The sequence below is a fragment of the Papio anubis genome, chromosome 7, assembly GCF_008728515.1.
Source record: "Papio anubis isolate 15944 chromosome 7, Panubis1.0, whole genome shotgun sequence".
NCBI lineage: Eukaryota > Metazoa > Chordata > Mammalia > Primates > Cercopithecidae > Papio > Papio anubis.
Genome location: NC_044982.1, coordinates 12,620,617 through 12,641,104, shown reverse-complemented (window position 1 = coordinate 12,641,104; position 20,488 = coordinate 12,620,617). Strand labels below are relative to the sequence as shown.

The 20,488-nt window shown below is 53.1% G+C and overlaps 1 protein-coding gene across 1 annotated transcript in view; it reads right to left on the bottom strand.

Moving 5' to 3' along the window:
• Positions 1 to 4,457: 4,457 nt before the first annotated feature.
• Positions 4,458 to 20,488, bottom strand: part of ASB2 (ankyrin repeat and SOCS box containing 2) — a 42,879-nt gene continuing 26,848 nt past the window's right edge. Inside the window, exons 7-10 of the mRNA XM_003902204.4 lie at positions 17,605 to 17,776; positions 9,452 to 10,016; positions 8,065 to 8,218; positions 4,458 to 5,102 (exon numbers count right to left, since the gene is read on the bottom strand). Of these exons, the coding sequence (XP_003902253.1) occupies positions 4,966 to 5,102; positions 8,065 to 8,218; positions 9,452 to 10,016; positions 17,605 to 17,776 (1,028 nt within the window). The 3' untranslated portion in view covers positions 4,458 to 4,965. The remainder of the gene's footprint in view (positions 5,103 to 8,064; positions 8,219 to 9,451; positions 10,017 to 17,604; positions 17,777 to 20,488) is intronic.

The following is a 20,488-nucleotide window of genomic DNA, read 5'->3' as shown; positions in this document are numbered from 1 at the left end:
CCAGGCTGAGGGCTGCTGGCAGAGGTGGCTGGTTTGAGTGAGGCCAGGAGTGGTTGAAACCTCTGAGATATCTGGGAATGGGCGCTGGGGGCCAAGAGCTTGGTTCAACGGAAGGAAGGTGAGGAGGGGAGGAGAGGAGCCACTAGGGAAAGACATGCTGGCGTGGACCCCCCAGGGCGTCCAACGTGCTCCGGAGAATAGGCGCTGGAACCAGGGGAGGTGGGGCTGCAGTCCAGTGCCGCCCTGTGCTGTGGGGCCGGACACTTCCTCTGGGGGTCTCCTTGCCCCATCTGCAGGACAATGAGAGGAGAATGAGTCTCTCTGCAGTGCCTTCTGCTCTGTGCACAGCCTCAGGGCAGCCTCTGTGCCAAGGTGATTGTGCCCAACTCTGGTCAGAGGGAAAATCAGGCCAAACAGGAGTTTGGTCCCTTGTGGACAAAACAGGTGGTTTGACCACATTGTTTCTCCAAATCATGGTCTTGGAGTCTATGTCCACGGGCAAAATAAATCAATTTAAAAAATAATAGCGAATTCCCCTAAACCTCGTTCTCTCTGGCACATACAAAAGGATCCTCTCTAGCTAATTCAGACTCCGGGTTACCTGCCGATGGGTCTCTCCCTGGGCCTGTTACATACCAGGTGCCCCATCAATGGAATGCTGAGGCCTTTTGCCTGTGACAGTGCAGAGGGGAGTACCAGTAGCAGGAAGTGGCCCTGGATTTTGCTGTTAGTGTCCTACTAGCAAAGCTACCTGAGAGGCCTCCACCTGCACACAGGCCCAGGTTTTCTCTGCTGCTGTGGACGTGGCTCCATGGCTGAGAGAGGGTGGGCCTGCTGGCCTGCCGAGCTGCTTATTTTATCAGAACACAGTTTTCACAACTAAGAACGGTGCGGCGGGCCAGTCCTGGCTGGGGACTATGGTGTTCTCATCAGTAGTGTGATGTTGGACAAGTTAATCCTCACTCTGTGCCTCAGTCTCCTCATCTGTACAATGGAGGACTAGGAAACAGGTGCATCTACCTCTTCTGCACCCCAGGCAAGTGTTGGCTGGTCACAGGCTCCCTCCTTTGGAGCCTGGATATGGCCTCTGATTCTTCTTCACTAATACAGGCTGCAGAATCGGTGGTCACCAAGGGCCCCCCCTACTTGCCTTGTTTTACTCCAGGATTCCCCTGGCGTGGGGAGTCCCCTGGAGGGGCAGCCCCCTCACCAGGAAGCCAGCCAGTGGTTTCTGTCCAATGGCCTCTGAAGACTTCAGAGCCACAGAAACAGGAATGGCCTGGGCAGAGCTGTTCAGAGTCATTATCTGGCCCATGGGATGGGGACAGTCCTCAACCTGGACCCTCAGCCTCTGACTGCTCTGGTCTTAAAGAGCAGCAAGGGGCTGGGGGGTGGGGTACCCTCCTCTGCCCTCTGTGTGGCATCACACAGGCCCTCTGGATCCATGTCGATGAGCCTCAGCTCCCTGCAAACTGCATAGGAGGGGTTTAAATGCCTGCATCCTAGCCTGCCATCTATCAGCTGTGCAATCTTGGGCAAGTTACTTAACCTCTCTATACTGAAATTTCCTCATTTGAAGAATGTGATTGATAATAGACCTGCCGTATAGGTTGTTGTGAGGCCAACGTGAGTGCCTGGCCCACTGTGTTACCCAGATGCTCAAAAGCTCCACCAACCACAAGTCACCTCTTGTAGTTATCTGGTGGTGTCTGTAGGTTCTGTCACGCTGACATTTTAATACCGTTTATGGGCTGTGCTGCCCAGGGGATGATGTGCCTGGACCACACAGCCAACCACACCCGCTAGAGGAGGACCTGAGCTCCAGTCTTAGACTAAGATATCTTAGTCTTTGGGGAGAAAGCTCAGGTCTCTCTGACGAAGACTGGCCTGTCCCTGCTCACAGCCCCCGGGGGTACCTGACGATTCATTCATTCAAACGTTTGGAAGCAAAAACCTCTACCAAGACATGGCCTGACAGAAGCCCCTGGCAACATGATGCCTCCACGTGGAAGCGAGGTAGGCAGAAAGCATGCATTTAGGAAAGCTTTGGTATTAAAAAATCAGTTTTAAATGCTGCTGCAGTAACAACAGCAGATACTCCCCTAATCACAAAGTGAACGGCACTGGTTCAAAGTAAAACCCGGAGCCAGTCCAGGCACCCACCCCCCGCACCCCTTCACCATCCCCGACACCCACCACTGGGTCAAGTTCACGAAGGGGAATCTCTGCCAGACTTTCAGGGCTGTGTCTGCAATGCTGTGAGACGTCCCTGAGGCTGCAAACCTCTTGGGGCTAGGCAGGTGCGGCTGCAGGAGGGGCCCGCTTCTGCAGAGGGAGGTGGCTGTAAAGTGCTCCACACAGGAGTGATGGTCAAAATGCAAAACGAATGGCACAATGTGAGCACTGACCAACTGGAACCAACCCACCGGAGCAGTCCCAGGCCAGGAATGAACCCCTTAGTTGCTGGGTTGTGGGGAGGTGGGGGCAGGGACCTAAGGAGGCATGGCGCTTCCAGGGAGGGGTCCCGAGCAGTGTTTGACTAAGTGGCATGGACGCTTGTACATTAATATTCTAAGAACCCAAATGTAGCACTGGTGCGTCCCAGGCCAGGAGGTGCCACATCCTGCAAATGGCGACTACAGAGAAAACAGTGGCCAAATCCCTCCCCTATACCTCCCACTCACCCCTTCAGCCTCATCTCCCCCAGGGTGGCGCCTCCCTCAGACTGGCACACTGCCCTGCTCAGTGCCTGTGTCTCTGGGCTCAGAGATTTGTGGCTGCTGCCTTAGGACTCTCTAGGACATAATGTGGTCCACGAGATGCTGTAGGTTAAGAGTCTGCCCAATACCCATCTCAGTCCACACACACCAAACAACTCGCACACTGGCCCTGCATGCCTCATCCATCACCACCTGCCACCCCTGGGGTCAGTTTGACCAGCCGTCACCCGAGATGCAAATGCCCTCCCTTTGGCTTCCGGGTCAGCAAAGGCGTTCTTCCATCGGATTCTCCCCTGGGAGCTGAACCCGCCTTGGCAACTTACCCTGGGCTCTTGGGGTTGGGGGAGCATGAGGGTTTCCTTTGGGGCTTCTTCAGGGTCCCTGCAGGTTCTGCCTGGTGAACAGCAAGGCCGCATGGGACTGTGGCCAAGAACCGCTGAGCTGGAACTCCAGGGACTTGCTGTGTGTGCCCAGGCAAGTCCCTTCCCCTCTCTGGGCCAGTTTCTCGTTTGTATCATGAAGGAGTGGGCAAGACCAGGTTGAGCCCCCTTTGACCTGTGGCCAGAAAGTGCTGCTTGGAAGATGTTTTCTCTGGGAGTTACTGATTCCACAGAAGCCCAGTGTGTCTTTAGCCAGGCATGGTGGCATGCCCCTACAGTCCCAGCTACTTGGGAGGCTGAGGCGGGAGGATCACCTAAGCCCAGGAGGTGGAGGTTGCAATGAGCCGAGATCATGCCACTGCATGACAGCCTGGGCAGCAAAGTGAGACTCTGCCTCGAAAAAAAAGAAAAAAGGAAAAGAAACCCAGTGTGTCAGAGCCAGCAAGGGGCCATCATGTTTCACCATACAGATGAGGAAACTGAGGCCCTAGAGATGCAAGCCAATGGCAGGCAGAGCCTGGAACCAGTGCTCCCCTCCATCAATCTAGCTGCTTAATTTCCAAAGGCCAGAAACTACCTTTAACCTTGATTGAGACTCTACTAGATCCTGGGACTGGCCTGGTACAGGCTCTGGGCCAGGTGGCCTGCTCCGGTGTTGCTGCAGAGTAGCCTGGACTCGGTGGCTTCACTCACACTTGTAAAGGGAGCGCCAATGAGTCACTGCAGCTTCCATAGAAATAGGGCCTGCTGCATCTCAGCCCTCGGGGCCTGGAGAGACCCCCAGAGAGTGCCACATGGTGGCAAGCCTTAGCTCTGCCCTGCACCGCCTGAAAACAGGATGACAATTCCTGTCCTGCTCATCCCACAGGGCCACATGAGGACAGAGGGAGGCACGCCAGGGCCAGAGCTCCATGCACTCTCAGGCTTGGTGCCTTTGCAAGGGCTGACCATGGCCATCACTCTAGCACTGCTACTCACGGTGGCCAGTATTTAATGTTTTTCCCTAGTTTTTCAACAGCCAGCAAAACAGGGGTGAGCAGGGTGTGAACACAGAGTGCCAGGAAATGTGTAAGACATCCCCAGGTGTCGGGAGACATGTGGGCCCTGAGGCTGTTTGTGATGGTGTGCCTGTTTCCATGGTGATTGAACGAGGAGAGGAAAACCCACTGGGCCATCATCGGGCCTCGCCTGGGGAGTGAAGAACACAGCCTCTGGGGTCTTCCAGGAGCCCAAACAAAGGTGACACATTCAGGGGTCCTTGTGCCCCATCCCCACACCTGCCCCGCTCCCACTACTGCCAGAAGCAAGGCTGAGGACCTCAGGCGTCAGGAAGTCTGATGAGAGGGACTTCACTGGGCAGGTGTCACGTGTGTAACATTTATTGTATTAATACTTAACAAAGCCCTCCAAGACCCAGGCTCCCCCTACCCCCTACCTTGGGCCACGTCTTCATCTTAGTCTTTGGGGAGAAAGCTCTGAAGTCAAGTGGTGAGTTTTCCAGAGCGAGTGCAGGGGCGCAGGGACGGCTCTGAGCCCGCCTTCCCCAGAACACCTCAAGCTCTGCCCTGGCCCCAGGAATGGAGGTTTCTGCCATTCCCGAAGGCAGAGGAGGTCTGGGATCTGCTCGTCAGTCTGTAAACAAATGATTCTTCTCCTCCTTGACACATTCTGTTCTCTGCTCTGGCCAAAGCTCTGGCCCTGAGACCCAGTGAGATCCTGGTAGCTGTCCAGGATGAGAGGGAGGCAGCCTGCAGCCTCATCTGTCACCAGGTCCCCCTTGGAGTTGGGGACACCGACGTCCTGAAACGTCCTGAAACTTAGTAAGAAGAGTCTGAGGGGCTACTCCTCTCTCCCTGTGGCCCCAGTTACTGGGTGTTCTCGTATTTCAGGTATCTAATCAGCCTGCCTGGGAGCGGCAAGGTGTCTAGGAGTTTTATACGGTATTTCCCAATGGCCTTTCGAACCCGCAGCCGGCAAAGGTGAGCCAGAGGTCTTGGAGGTTCTGAAAAAAGGAGGGAAAGGCAGAGGCTGATTTATCATTTGCAATAAGCAAAGGGATTGCATCTGTGACCCCAGCCTATGGGAGGAGCCCAGCTGATGTGGATGGAGAAGAGTGGGGGTGCCTGCTGCTGGTCACCCCAGTCCCTGCCAACTAAAGAGACCCAGCAAGGCACCTTCCCACTGTTCACCCCTCATTGATCTGCACAGCTCAAGCAGTTGACAGCATGGTTAGCACACCCATTTCACAGGTGAGGAAACCGAGGCTTAGCAAGGTTCTGAGCCTTGCCCAGGATCCCTCCTGGGACTAGTGGTGGTGTCTCCCTCCTCTTGAGCCTCTTCCTCTTCACACACAAGCTGGGCCCCCAAACACAGCCTTAGCAATGGGGTCAGAGGTTTGACCTTTTAAGTGCTCCCACATGTGGAATTCAACTTGGAGCTCCCGGTGGTGCTGAGAGGCCAGGGTAAGGGGGCAGAGACTGGCAGCTCCCCTCAGGCCCCAGAATCTCACCTGGCTGCCTCGCCCAGGAGCCATGTAGTGAAGTTTCCTGAGCTGGGGAGTGGGTAGAGGTAAGAGCAGGGTATGAATGCACCCAGTAATGGAGTAATTTATTTCAATCCTCAGCAAAGGGTCGGACACAAAGAAAGGGCTTGTAGAATCACAGAATGTCATTCATTCACTCATTCATTCATTCATTCACTCATTCATTCATTCATTCATTCCTCAGGCACATGCTGAGCCCCTCTGCTGCACCTGACTCTGTGCTTGGGCCAGATATGCAGAGCTGCCTGCCCAGAGGCTCCAGGGGAGGCTTCCACAAGAGACGGTGCCCTTTGAGTGGGTCCTGAGGGCTGAGGGCAGGAATTTCCAGGTAAGGACAGGAGACAGGGACATTCTAAGCAGGGAAAACAGCAAGTGGCAAGGCAAGGAAGTCATGCAAGACCGGGGCTGGAAGGGCAGGTGGGATGTGCAGCGAAGGCAGAGGGCCAGGCAGCTGCAGCGTTGCCTAGCGAAGCATCCACACACCCATCACTGTTTCTGACACTTCCACTGCCCTCCGAGCTGCCCTCTGAGTTCTTCTGAGCTCAGATGTTTCTACTACATAGCACCACAAAGAGCAGGGAAGCATCATTCCTGTTGTCCAGGCATCTTGTCTGGTTAGTTCCTATTTCTATCTCTTAAATGCTGTGGTCTGGATAAAAAAATAACGTGGTTACCTTGTACACAGAAGGTCTTGAACATATATTCATTTAATGGCTGAATTGGAATAATTAATTATAGGCATTGAGGCCAGTTAGGACACTTTTTTAACAGTCCAGAAAATAGATGGGGAAAACCCTTAGGTAACAAGCTTAGAATATAACCTCCCCTCTGGGAAACTCAGCACAGGCTGTTGGTGAGCAGAGGACATGGAAGCATGAGGGCTGGGCTGGCCAATCCATGGGCTCTGGGTGTCCTTCCCAGAATAAGGATGTCGATGTTGTAGCATTAAACAAACAAGCTCGTGGGGACCATCTTGCAGGTGGAAAGTGGGCTTTAAAGTAACCCAAATAGGTATTGCTTAAGAACGACTTGTTTTACTGGCTAAAAAATGTGTACTGCACACTAAGGTCTCTGCAGGGATTTCCCTGGGGCACGGTTTAGTTGTGAGGGATCACCCTTCTCTAAGGAAGGCAGGAGAAGGTAACAGAATGGGGAGGACTGATATCTAGGCATAGACTGCTCCACCCTCTAGTGGCCAAGGATGGTGGTGACAGCAACCAACTATTCATTAATTCCCTGAAGGTTTATCATGCATCTAGAGTTAAGCCCTGAGTGAATGGGCAAGTTGACGCCTCCCTCCCTGTTACTGCCCCAGAAACTTTATCAAAGGCTTCAGTTCAAGTGCCTTCCAGGCACCTGTGCCCATGAAAAATCCTACAGCCCATTTGGGATCACAGGGGTGTGAGGATCAAGGAGGAACGTGGTGAGTCAGAGTTAGGGCACAGGGGTGGGCCCCCGAGGCTGCACAGTCTCACCTGGGGACAGGAGCAGTAGTGGTGGAAAGACAATGACCTGCTGCAGGTCAGCCTCCTTTGACAAACACTTGACCAGGGCAGGACTGTACCCTCAGAGCCAGAGAAAGCCGTAGGGTAGCTGGAATGCCACTGCACAGATACCCATTTCTGTCACCTGTTTGCCCAGGTGAGCTCCATCAATGCCTAAGAGGGATTCTGGCTTCCTCAGCCTGACTTAGCCAGGCAGCCCCATCTACTCTGCACACATCAGAGGGACAGCGGCCGAACCCCACTTCACTGTGCCTGGCACAGTTCAGGCGGGTAGAGCTGAAAGGGGCTGGACAATGATCCTGCCCAGGTGCATCTGTTCAGGTGGGGAGAGGCCTCACCCAGCAAGGCCCTGGCAAGGCTGGCTCCAGAGTTCAGGGGCCTGTCTCCCACACCAGGGTGTTCTGTGTACCAACAGCCTTGGTGTCACCTGGGAGCCTGTTGAAATGCAGACTCCCCGGCCCCGCCCCAGACCTGTGGAATCAGAAGCTGCACTTTTAACAGGACACCCAGGTGCTTCATGTGCACTTTAGTCTCAGACACCCTAGACCACCATCCTCCCCTCTCCCCTCCTACAATGCCTCTTGGTGGCCCCAAATCGTTCACAACCTACTCTGAAGGTCCCGGTACCCCTCAGGGAGCTGTCGCTGTTTAAAACATCATGGAAAGATGTAGTGGAGAGACTCTGGGGTTGGTCAAACCTGGGTTTTAATCCCAGCTCTGCCACTAACTAACTGTGACTTTGGCCCAGGTGGCACAACTCCGTGAGGGGCAGATTCCTCATGTTTCATCCAAGGAGTTACAGAGCCTGGCACGGAGCAGGTGGTCACAGGGTTAGGAACAGTCGCATTCTCTGAGGCCTGGGACTCTGAGTCAGGCAGGGAGATCTGCCAGCCTCGGCAGCAGCAGCAAGTTCCTACCTGCCTTCTCCTTGATGACGGCCCAGTCCTCAAAGCTGTCGATGTGCTCCTTCAGCCGCGAGCAGAGCTGCACATTGCCCACGTAGTCCAGGAGGACATCGATGATGGGCCCTGCCCAGCGGCTCACCTCCGGGGCAGATACGAACTCACAGAACTGAAAGAGAACACGCCGGGACCAAGAAGTGAGTTCATTCCACCAGCAGGAGCCTGCGGCCAGGGAGGACAGGGGATGTGTACAAGCACAGACACTGTGCATACCCAGGCTAGGATCCCCTGAACCAAGTCCCCTCAACACAGGCTTCTGCTGCCCCAAGTGGAAGATGGGCAACTTGAGCAAGTCACATCACCTCTGAGCCTCAGTTTCCCTGTCTATAAAACAGGTACATGAAACCAATTCCAAGGGGATTTAACATGAGAATTAGGTAACATGAGCATAAACTTTGCACACAGTAGGCAGCTCATGAATGATCCCCATTAACCATTAAAATAATGATCTCCAGGAGAGGCGTGTGTCTAACTTCCTTTTAAGTTCTGACTCTTTTTTTTTTTTTTTTGCCTTTTTTTTTTTTTTTTTTAAATGGAGTCTCGCTCTGTCGCCCAGGCTGGAGTGCAGTGGCGCGATCTCGGCTCACCGCAAGCTCCGCGTCCCGGGTTCACGCCATTCTCCTGCCTCAGCCTCCCGAGAAGCTGGGACTACAGGCGCCCGCCAACACGCCCGGCTAATTTTTTTATATTTTTAGTAGAGACGGGGTTTCACAGTGTTAGCCAGGATGGTCTCGATCTCCTGACCTCGTGATCCGCCCGCCTGGGCCTCCGAAAGTATTGGAATTACAGGCGTGAGTCACCGCGCCCGGCCCAATTCTGACTTTTAAAGTAACAACATGGACATGTCCTGCCTCTGGGTCGCTGGTTTCTGCTCTGACCTGACCCTACACCAGCCTGCTCTTGACATCCCTTTCCGGATCGTGCTTATTTCACATCGCATTCCATGTGTAGGTTTGCTGGAGGTGACAAGCCTCTTAGTTTGGCAGAGTTCTCCGCTCCGCTATTGGTTCCTTCAATTCCCCAACTCAGCGGACCACAATAAGGATTTCACTGTTCCAATGCACCACTAAGTTCTGCGGCCTCTAAAGTGTGCTAACTTCTAGTTCCCTCCAAAGCTCCCTCCAAAGCGCCCTAACCGCTAAGCCACACTACCCAGGACGCGGGTTAACCACTGTGCTCTGCTGCCTCCAAAGCTGTCCACACTTCCCCCCAAAGGTGTTAATCACTAGTCCACGCTGCTCCCAAGGAGCGCGAACCACCCGGCCCCACCGCCGCCCATGCGCGCGCGTCCCCGGGTCACATCCAAAAGCAGCACTCCCCACCGGCGGCGCGCGCCGCCCACCTGCACCACGCTGGGCTCCTTGTCGGACACCGGCGCGTCGTTGAACCTGCTGGAGGGCTGCGGCGCCGGCGGGTGCGGGCCGTTGCCGTAGAGGCACGAGAAGCAGGGCTCGCCGTCGCAGCCCAGGTCCATGAGGAACTTGAGCAGCGACAGGCACTTCATGGCGAACATGATGGTGGCAGGGAAGGCGGTGGGATGCGTGGCGATATAGGCGTCGATGTTCGCGCCGTGGTCTAGCAGCAGCTGCATGGTGCGCAGGCAGCCGTGGCGGATGGCCACGAGCAGGGGGCTGATGACGTCGCGGTTGGGGTCGGCGCCGTGTTCCAGCAGCAGCTCGGTGGCATACACGTTGTTGTTGACCACGGCGAAGTACAGCGCGGAGCTGCGCCGGTCTTCGTAGAGGCGCGCGCGCTCGGGCGCCAGCGGCGCGTTCACGTCGAAGCGGGCGCTCAGCAGCGCCTCCAGCACCGCGTCGTTGTTGCGCTCGGCCGCCAGGTGCAGCGGACTGACGCCGCTACGGCGTACGCGCGTGCGACTGGTCACCGGCAGCAGCATCTGCACGATCCTGCCGGGTTGAGGGGCGGGCGCGGGTGAGGGGAGGGGAGGGGCGTGGTGGGGCAGGCCTTGCCAGCAGGGAGCGCTCGGGAGCCAGGCCTGGCTGCTCGCCCTTACCGCGGGCTGCGGCGCGGGTCCCACCGGCAGGGGGCGCCGCGGGTCAACCATTCTCGCGCCATTGGGGAAGATGGGTTGGCTGCCGTCCTCGCTTTACAGATAAGGAAACGGAGGCTCAGAGAGCTTCAGCCACCCTCCCAAAGTCACATAGCCAGTAAGGGGCAGAGCTGGGCTTCAGACCCAGAACCCTTGGCCTCGGAAGTCTGAGTTCTTAAAAACCTGTCATACTGCACCAGGGTTTCAAGAAGCTGCCACTGATATATTTCAGGCTAAGTGCTGTTGCCCATTGCCAGCTCAGTTATCTGGAGGAATTGACTGGAAGGCCCCCAAATCCAATGTGGCGAAGTTTGGAACCAGACCCTGCTCTCTCTGGGGGAGGACGGACAGGGACAGCCAGATCCCAGAGCCCACTATGTGCCAGAAGGCTCCTAAAGGCTTTACAAGTGCTATTGGGTTCAATCTTTACTATAACTCCTAAAGCAAGGCTCATCATTCCCATTTTGCAGATGAGAAGATTCAGGGCTTTGAGAGACTAAGGGGCTTGCCCAGCCATACAGTTAGAAGAGGGGAACCAGGGTGTGTGCCCTCCTCTGACTCCAGGGCTGAGCTGTCCTACATCCCTATCTTGCTGTCCTGGGACCCCAGTGGAGCCACGAGATCCTGAGGACAAAAGGGGACAAATGTGTTTGGCCCCAACTACTACTGCCCCAGGCCCCAACCAGCCCACTGTGACCATGAGGTTACTTACACTCCTCTCCTGTGTGTCTCACTGCCTCCTGCCCTGAAGGCTGACGCTAGCTTCTCCCAGTCTCTCTGCCTCACCTTCTGGATGTGGAGAACTTGGTCAGCCACTGCTGAAGCCTGAGCTCCCTGCAACCACCAGTTCCTCTCTGTCCTAAAACTCGAGCACTGATCTCAGCACTTTCCCTCTATTAATCTATGAAATTCTCCCAGTAGCCCTCTGAAGTGAGTACTATAATATCCTCACTTCAGAGGTGAGGAGACAGTAGCCCAGAGAAGGTATGTGACTCCTCCAAGGATACACAGCCAGTAAGTGATGGAGCCAGGATTTAAACCCAGGCAGTCTGACCCCAAAGCTACACTCTTAACAACTCCCCTACCTCTTGTGTAGCAGTCAGGGTGACAGTTAACATATCATGGGGTTTTGCAGTCTTCACAATGTGTTAACTTGCCTGCCCATTTTACTTTCACTGCAGCCCTGGGTGGGAGTGGCCGGAGCAGGCCTGTGGCCTTCTTTTTAACAGGTGTGGCTCAGAGAGCTGAGGTGACTAATCAGGAGTCATAAGACAACTCTGGGGACTCAACCCCAGGATTCTTGACCCCTTCTCTTGGCTCTCTTCTCCTAGACCCCTGCCACCTGCAAGAACAAGCTCCTGCCACCAATATGATTCCAGACCCTAATCCGCCCAATCCCTGCTGACAGGTGACCTCACAGCCTCCTGTGGGGCTCCAAGGAGGTGGCCATTGCAGGGGGTGGGGCGGGGGGGGGGTGAAGGGGAGAGAAGCAGGTGCCACCAGGCCCATTCCCACGCCTCTCGCCTCCTGGCATGCCAGCTTCCTGGAAATCTGATGCCAGTGACCTCCTGCTGGGATCTCAGTGGAAACTATTATTATTGTTAGTGATGCTGTGTTTGGCTAAAATCTGACTCTAAAACCTCAAAAGGAAATTCACACACCCAGGGGGGCTAATTGCCTCCTAATTTCTATTTGTGTAGGCACAGGAGGCCTGACTTTGCTCTGCAGAGGTGCTGGTCAAAAGCAGGCCTGGGCCTCACCCTGGATGGCGGCCACAGCCAACAAATGCTCCGCTAACAGCTGTAACGTGCCCAAGCACGGAAAAGAACAGTGAGAGGGGCTGCCCCGGGGCCGCTGGCCAGATGGGGCTGGTATCTCTGGCAGGTCACAGCTGGTCTCTGGCAATTCACGAACCAAGGGAAAGTGGCAGAAGTGTGGGAACTTGAGCATTGTCTCAGTAATGCAGTGAATCATATTATTGTGGCAGGACTCTGCCAATCAGAAAGTAAATGTGTAATGCCGGACAGGCTCTGGAGATCAGTGTGTCCAGCTCTCCCATTTTACAGAGGGTAAAACTGAAGCCCAGACTTGGGGTGAGGAATAGAGTGAGGTTGGACAGAAGGTGGGTGGTGCACAAGAGCAAAATGCAGGTCTCTGGATGCCCAGGGTCACGCCTTCTACGATGCCCCACTCCTCCCAACCATGGGAGCGGCCATGTTGGTAGCCCCACTGCACATCATCACTCCTCTCCCCAGCCCATTTTGTGGGGCAGAGGACAGGAGGACAAGGGGGTGACCCCACCAAACAGTCTGACTCCCCACTTCTCCCACAGGCATGTTTTGGGATCTCAGAGTACAATTGCTCAAGCGGCACCTTATGAAGAGGATCAAAGGTGACCATTGCCTGACAGAGCCGTAGGTGTCTGGAAGGATGGCTCCCTACCCCTTCCTTGTCCCCTCCCCAATGCAGAGGCCACACCTACCAGCTTAGCTTTGCCTGTCTAGGCCCTGAGACCAGAGCAGATCCAGCTCAGGGTCATTCCAGAAAGGCCCAGTGCAGCAGCGTGGCAGGTGCTGAGCTGTCTCTGACCTTGGACCACATTCCGAATCACTGGGCTCCTGTCTTGTTCCCGGGACTCACCAGTATCTGAAGCCTGACATCCTTGCCCCAGGCCCGGGCTCCCACGCCAGGATTCTAGTTTCCTCAAAGCAGTAGCCTTGCCATACCACCTGGCCCTGGCTCTGATGTCCTTTCTGAATCTAGCCCAACAGCAGGGGAATGGGCAGAGAGCTTTGAGCCAATGCAAGCTGTCCTTAGCTAGAGAGGGGCCCAGCATGGGCACTGGGGAAACCAGGAGGCTCAGAGTCAGGGGTACATGGGTTACACACCAGCTCTGCTTTTCAGCACTGGGCCAGCACAGGCAAGTCACTTAACCTCTCTGAACCACACCTAAAGCAGAGGGGTAATTAATTGTAATAATAGTGATGATGATGATGATGATGATGGCTATAGCTACCCTTTATTGAGCTCCAATGGGTTGCTGTGAGCACTTTACCCCTTACCTTCCTAAGTCATAGTTGTGCTAATATTGCTGAGCGCTTACTATGTGCCAGGTACCATTTAAAGGGGTGCTCACATTTGTTTACTTAATTTAATCCTAGCATGACCCTCAGAGCTAAGAGCTTAATCTCATTTACTCATTTACTCATAGCAGTCCAGCAAGGTAGGACTGCTTACAATCCCAGGTCCAGGTTACAAAGCACAATGTAATAATCTTTCACCAAGGCTGCTTTTGAGTATAAAATGAGATCTTACGCATGAATCTGATCGGCCTGTAGTCGGCAGTGAATAAACAGTGCTCTTGGTATCTTGACCACCACAATGACTGCAGCCTACTGCCCCTTCGACCCTAAACACAGAGGTATTCTGAGTCACCAGGTCACTGTGGTGTGACCTTTGTCAGTGTTCAGTGTAAATTTGGATGGAGGGCCAGGTGCAGTGGCTCACGCCTGTAATCCCAGCACTTTGGGAGGCTGAGGCGGGTGGATCACTTGAGCTCAGGGCTTCGAGACCAGCCTGGACAACATGATGAAACCCCGTCTCTACTAAAATACAAAAATTAGCCAGGTGTGGTTGTGGACACCTGTAATCCCAGCTACTTGGGAGGCTGAGGAAGGAGAATCACTTGAACCCAGGAGGAAGAGGTTGAAGTGAGCCAAGATCGTGCCACTGCACTCCAGCCTGGGTGAAGAGAGAGACTTGGTCTCAAAGACAAACAAACAACAACAACAACAACAAATTGGCTGGCGGATTGACATGGGAACCGGTTGCCCACAGACGGCTCCGTTGCCAACACTTCTGAGCTTCACTGTGCCACTCTGACTTGTTTCCTATGAAGTCTTGAGCTGTGAGCCTCAGTTTCTCTTTTAACTAATGGGGATATTAACTTGCTTGTCAATGTACTTTATAAACTGCTTTTTAATTTAATGTATTAAGTGTTCTCTATTTTGCCTTATTCCAGAAAGAATTTCAACTGGCTTGCAAAGATTGATAAAATACAGCAAGAGTATTATATATTGGAGTTAAAAGAGAAGGAATATTTAAAAACGAGGGAGTCAGAAGTAAGGCCCAGAACGTAAGTCTGTGTTTTCTCTTGGCCACAGAAGAGGCTCTGAGATCCTGATTCTCTACTCAGGCTGCACAGTAAAATCTCCTGGGCAGCTCTTAGACACCCTGAAGCCTCAGGCACAGCCCAGGCCAGTGGCAGCACCATCTTGTTAGGTGGGGCCCAGGCATCAGGGTTCCTAGTGCAGCCAAGGTTGGAAACTACTGTTTTGGGAGCTATTCTTGGGCCATCTGCTCTGGGCTAACTCATACAGTTTCTGAATAAATCTATCTTTGGTGTTGATCTTTTATTTCATACAGTGGCTTTGCTAAACTGGAAATGAACAACAGGAAAATGTGTGTCTTGGAGGTGACTGGGACATCGGGACTTTAGGGCTCCTTTCTCAGCACACCCACATGTCACCCCCTGTGGTTAAGTGTGCTGACGAGAAGACACCATGTGGCAAACAGCCCTCGGCTCCTGGTGCTGCCTTCTATGCCTGGGACGGCTAGGGTGTGTTGACAGGTGGCAGAATGCAGAATGCCTATGGAATGTCACATCAAATCCCCGAGCAGAGGGCCTTTAATGCTGTATGCCCAGGGAGGGAGTGATGAGCTCGGGGCTTGCTGGCCATGGGCCCTGCCCCGTGGCAGAGGCTGCTGGGAACCAGGCTTTAACCCTTTGTTGGGTAGCCCTAAAAAGTGGCCCAGGCCCTCTGAGCCTTGGGGGACAGAGGGAAATGGGGCCTGAGAGGGGAGGTTGAATAACCAGGGAATTCACCCTGGGAATCTGCATGAATCCAGGGTAGGTGAGTTTAGGGGAACATCAACCATGTATACAGTGTTCCTGGATCATCCCCAAGGCCGCCTAGGGCCCATTCAGCTTCTCCTCCAGCTGGGGTCAGACTGCCAACACCTCTGGGTTCACTTGAAGGCAGCCCAGATGAACGTCCCAGCCCTGCTGCTATCTCGAAAATCACTTCCATATCTGGCCTTGGCTTCCTTCTCTGTAAAACCAGGGCCTGAGTTAGATCAATGGCCCCTGCAGCTATGGACAGGCTGTATCTGATTTTCTCTGGGAGCTTTTCAAAGAGACAGTGGGGCTCCTTCTCTCCTGGAGATTCTGGTTCACTGGATCTGACATGGCATTTTAAAAATAGCCCAGAGGGACATGGATGTACAGGCTAGAATCGGGGGGCAGTGGCCCAGGAGATTTCCAAAGTGCACACATTTCCCGCATGTTCACTCTGGATCTCTCTGGGGTCAGGCTCAAGGTAAACTGTGTTTGCCCAACTCTGACAGATGCCCGATGATTTGTGGAACTGAAGAGAAAGGAGCCATCTTGCCCGTGCCCACTGCCTGGCTTGAGCTGTAACTGCACAACCATGGAATACACTCTCCCTAAGTAAGAGTGGGTGAGCATAGAATGCCTGGGCACACACTGGGTGCAGGCGCTCTGCTAGGTGCTTTATTTCCATTCTATAACCACGCATGTCCATTATGTCCATTTTACTGGTCCTCTGACAACCCCATGAGCCGGCTGTAACCATTTCCCATTTTATAAATGAGGAAAATGAGGCTCAGCAAAGTTGAACAACTTTCCCAATGGCCTCAGCAGGGATTCACACCCAGATCTGTCAGCCTTGTGGACAGCTATGCTGTCCAGAAAAGGCCGGGTCTCCTCTGTGTATGTCCTTGAGGGTGGGGAGTGGGAAGGGCATCTTTGGTTGGTCTGGTGCTGGCAGCCTGCACAGAAGGGGCCGGAGCTTTAAGGGCCACCTCTGAAGCCTTGAGTCTTCATTTCAGTCTTTGGAATGTCTCTTTCACCCCATTTCCCTCTGCCTTCGTGAAGACAACAAACACGCCCCAACACACACAATCTGTGCTTCTCACTGTCCTCCCTGTCTGGAAGACTGGGGTGTGTTTTCCCAGGTGTCATCAGGGTACATGAGATGGGATTTTAAGTGAAATGTTTTTAAAATTGATTGTAAATGGATAACATACTAGTGTGATAAATGTTTCCTCTTCAAAATAAATTCATTGTAAGTAAAAACATTATTTAAAGGAAAAAATAGTAAACAATGAGAGTATAGATATTTAAAATCAAGAAGAAAATCTGTGAATGGACAAAGTTTGGGAAGCACTGTCCAGCAAAAAGGGCCAGGTGTTGGGGTTTAAGTCCCAGCCCTGGGGACAGGGCTTTCAAGGGGCAAGTCTCTTGACTACCAGAGTCTTAGCTTCCTGCCCTGTAAAATGAAAATCCGGGTTGACCCGCATACCCACAGCACAGCGTGCGGCCCACATGACAGGCAGATGAGTCACTCTCTGGAAATGACCAAGCCCTGTCCATCCTTCAAGGGCAGCTGGAGCTCCACGTCTGTGGCCCAGGCTTCCCCATGTAGCAGTGTTGCTGGGAATGTTTAAAAACTGGCTCAAGCACGGGCAGAGAAGGGGGAAAGGGCTCTGGTTTGTAGCATTTGCCAATTTCCATGCTGTAAATATTCCATGACCAAATTTAAGCTACCAATGTGAGGTCAACAAACACAGAGTTGGGAAGAGGTGTGCAGTAGGTTCATGAGAACTGGCACGAGCTGGCTCTAGCACGCCTCTGCCTCTAGCCCCGGCTCATCTCTCTCCACAGCAGCCATGCAGCTCTTCGGCATGCTCTTGCATGATGTCACTAATTCACATATCTGTGCTTCTTCCCTTCCTCCAGATTGCTCCTTGGGAACTCAAGCCTCTCTCATCTCGCTCAGAGTATCAAGCACATAGTAATTGCTCAATAACTGCTAGTTCTTATCATTGGTGCTGTTTGTGTTATTGTAGGTTTTCCTTGCATGCTTGCTAATTGCCTGGGAGGTTATCTTTGCATTCCTGTACTCCCGAAAATATTCATTAGTTCAGACTCACATCTGCCCCCTGGATAGAATTCCTGTAGATGTGACCTTTGGAGCAGATGAGTACTTCCCACCTATGAGCTGTGTGACCTTGGGCAAGTCACTCAACCTCTCTGTGTCTTACTTCCTCATCTAAACGACAGAGATAATAATATCCACCTCCATGAGCTGTTAAGCAGATTAAACAAGTTTCTGATGTGAAGTTCTGGTAAGTGCTGCATAAGGGTTTGCTATTATTATTGCTGCTGCTGCTGTTATAGGCATTCACTCCATGCTTGCTAACTTGCTAAGGGGTTTCCCTCTTTTCCATGAGAAAGGTGATGTCCATTCTGACCTCTCCAGCTACTTGGGTGGGACATTCAGGGCAGGCCCACCCCTCCCATCCACTACTCCCAGTGTGGGTCTCCAGAGAGCTGCCTGGGTGCTGGCAGAGCCTGGGCTGACCTGTAGTTGCCCTTCTTGGAGGCGATGTGCAGTGGGAGCAAGCCGTCCTTGTTGGTCTTGTTGGCGTCGGCACCCTGTAACAGCAGAAACTCCACCACCTCCTCATGCTCGTTCTTGCAGGCCTCGTAGAGGGCAGATGCGCTGTCGCTGGCCTGTGTGTTGATGTCAGCACCTGGGGAAGGAGAAGCAGATCACCAAGTGACCAAGTGACCAGGAATTTGCTGTACTCAGTGTAGCGCCACCGCGTGTTGCGCCTGCAGTGCTAACCACGGTAGTTCGTCGGATCTTTAACAACGACCCTTAGGAAGGAGGAGTCTACCCGGGGCCACCCCCAGCTTCTTTCAACAACATCAAGACCCAGGGGCCTGGCCAGGCACAGTGGTTCATGCCTGTAATCCCAGCACTTTGGGAGACCGAGGCAGGCAGATCACCTGAAGTCAGGAGTTCAAGACCAGCCTGGCCAACATGGTGAAACCCTGTCTTTATTAAAAATACAAAAATTAGCTGGGCATGGTAGTGGGCACCTATAATCCCAGCTACTCAGGAGGCTGAGGCAGGAGAATCTCTTGAACCTGGGAGGTGGAGGCTGCAGTGAGCCGAGACTATGCCATTGCACTCCAGCCTGGGCAACAAGAGTGAAACTCCATCTGGGGGGGAAAAAAAAAAAACCCAGGGGCCTGCCAGCCCGAACAGAGACCTCTGAGAGGATACAAGCAGCCACGATGATGCTGGCATTTTCTGAGCACCTACTCCGTGCTGAGCATCGTGCTTTCCACAGGCTATATCTGAATTCACAGTGGGTAGTCACCCTGTGAGGTCAGTACTGCTCTTATCTCCAGATTACAGATGGGGGCAGTGAAGCACAGAACACCTAGACCACTTGCCTCAGACCTCCCAGCTCATCAAGATGGAGCCAAACTTGAACCCAGATGGTCTGATGGCAGAGGCCATGGTGGATGTTCTGATGGTAGAGGCCATGCTCTTAACCCTCACTCCATGTAAGAGGGCCTGGGTTCTGCCCTGACAGAGGCCTCACAGGTCTAGGACAGCACAGAACCCCTAATAAAGGAAAATCCCAAAAATGTTACTAATTGCAATTTGCTATTAATATTGCTATTATTATTGCTAATATTGCCATCTATTAATATTGATCGTTATTGCTATCAATAACTTCTAGCTCTTATCATTAGTGCTCTTTGTGCGAAGTATTCCCTGCATGCTTGCTAACTGCTAATTCTCTGCCTTTCACTTCAAGGAATAAGAGAATTACTTTCTGTCTCCTCCCAAGAAAATACTAGACCAGGTGCAGTGGCTCACACTTGTAATCCCAGCACTTTGGGAGGCCAAGGCGGGAGGATCACTTGAGCCCGGGAGTTCAAGACTAGCCTGGGTAACCTAATGAGACTCTGTTCTCTACACCTACTGAGTAGCCCCTGACCAGGCACGGTGGCGCATGCCTGTAGTTCCAGCTACTTGGAAGGCTGACATGCAAGGATTACTTGAGCCTGGAAGGTTGATCTAGGCTGCAGTGAGCCAGGATCACACCACTGCACTCCAGCCTAGGCAACAAAGTGAGACCCTGTCCCCAAAACAAAAACAATAACAAACAAAACCCAGAAAACATTAATCCATGCTGTTAGGAGTAATCAGGTCTGGTGACAATCTGCCTTCAGCTTAATCTTCTACACCTGCTTCATCTCCTGGTGGGTGAGGGAGAGAACCGATGTGCACATAGCTTTCTCTGCACAAAGAGAGTTCAGCAGTCCTTCCTTGTTCTGGAAGGACATGGAACTAAGATGCTGGAAGATGTCAGTGGGGCTAAAATCAAAAGCGTCTGCTAACCACAGGTCATCTCTCTAAGCATGTTGCTGATCTCAGGCTTTCTGGTAGTTTCTTATTTTTGACGATGGTGTGATCAGTTTCTGGTCTAGTGGAAAGAGCACAGGCTTTGGCATCAGATGAGAATCACTTGAGGTGTCTGTTTCATGGCTCACAAGCTCTGCAGTCTCAGAAAGCCTTTAGGAGCCTCAGTTTTCTCATCTGTTGACCAGGAATAATAGTACCTACCCTTCGGGATTACTGCAGGGAATAAACAAAATAATGTAAGCACATTTCTCAGCTCTGTGCCTGCCACAGGGAAGCTGCTCAGCAAATGCCAGTTGCTCAGGATGGAAGGAGCTGGGCAGAGGGCTTCGTTCTGCCTCTGGCCTGAGGGAAAGCCAGTGAGCCGCCCTCACCCTCTGTCAGGCTCTCAGAGGCAGGTGCCCTGGAGAGCCTGGACCCCACCAGCAAAGCCGCGTGCTCACACAAGACAAATATTTGGGTTGGAAAATAGACTCAGCCCACAAAGTGAACAGACCCTGACTCAGAGTGTCGGCGGGAGACCCGGACAGATGTTTGGAGTTAGTGAGGTCACCCTTGCCCGCTGAGCGTGCTGTCCTTCACCAGGACTCCCGGCCTGGGCTCCCAGGACCCTGCCTGTGCCCCTTTGTTCTTACGCTGGGCAGCCCAGATTTGTTCCTGGCTGCAGGGAAGGGCCTGCCTCTATGTTCCCCACTGCTTGGGCATGTGCTGAGTGCATGGATGCTTACCTGGGCAGAGTCCCATGCTGCTGACTCTCACAGGCTAGGGTGGCTGGTAGAGCACAAAGCACCCACGTGCAGTTTGGAGTCAGATGGCAGTGGACCAGCATCCAGGCTCGGACTGTGACCAATTAGTTAACCTCTCTGAACCTCAGTCTCTTCATCTATAAAATGGGACGAGCACACTACCTACCATATGGGGCTATGGGGAAAGCTCCATGGACCCAGTCTGTGTTCACACTTAGCAAGTCCTCAACAGATTACTACAGTTCAGCCTCCGTGTCTGGATTACCTCTGGCTTC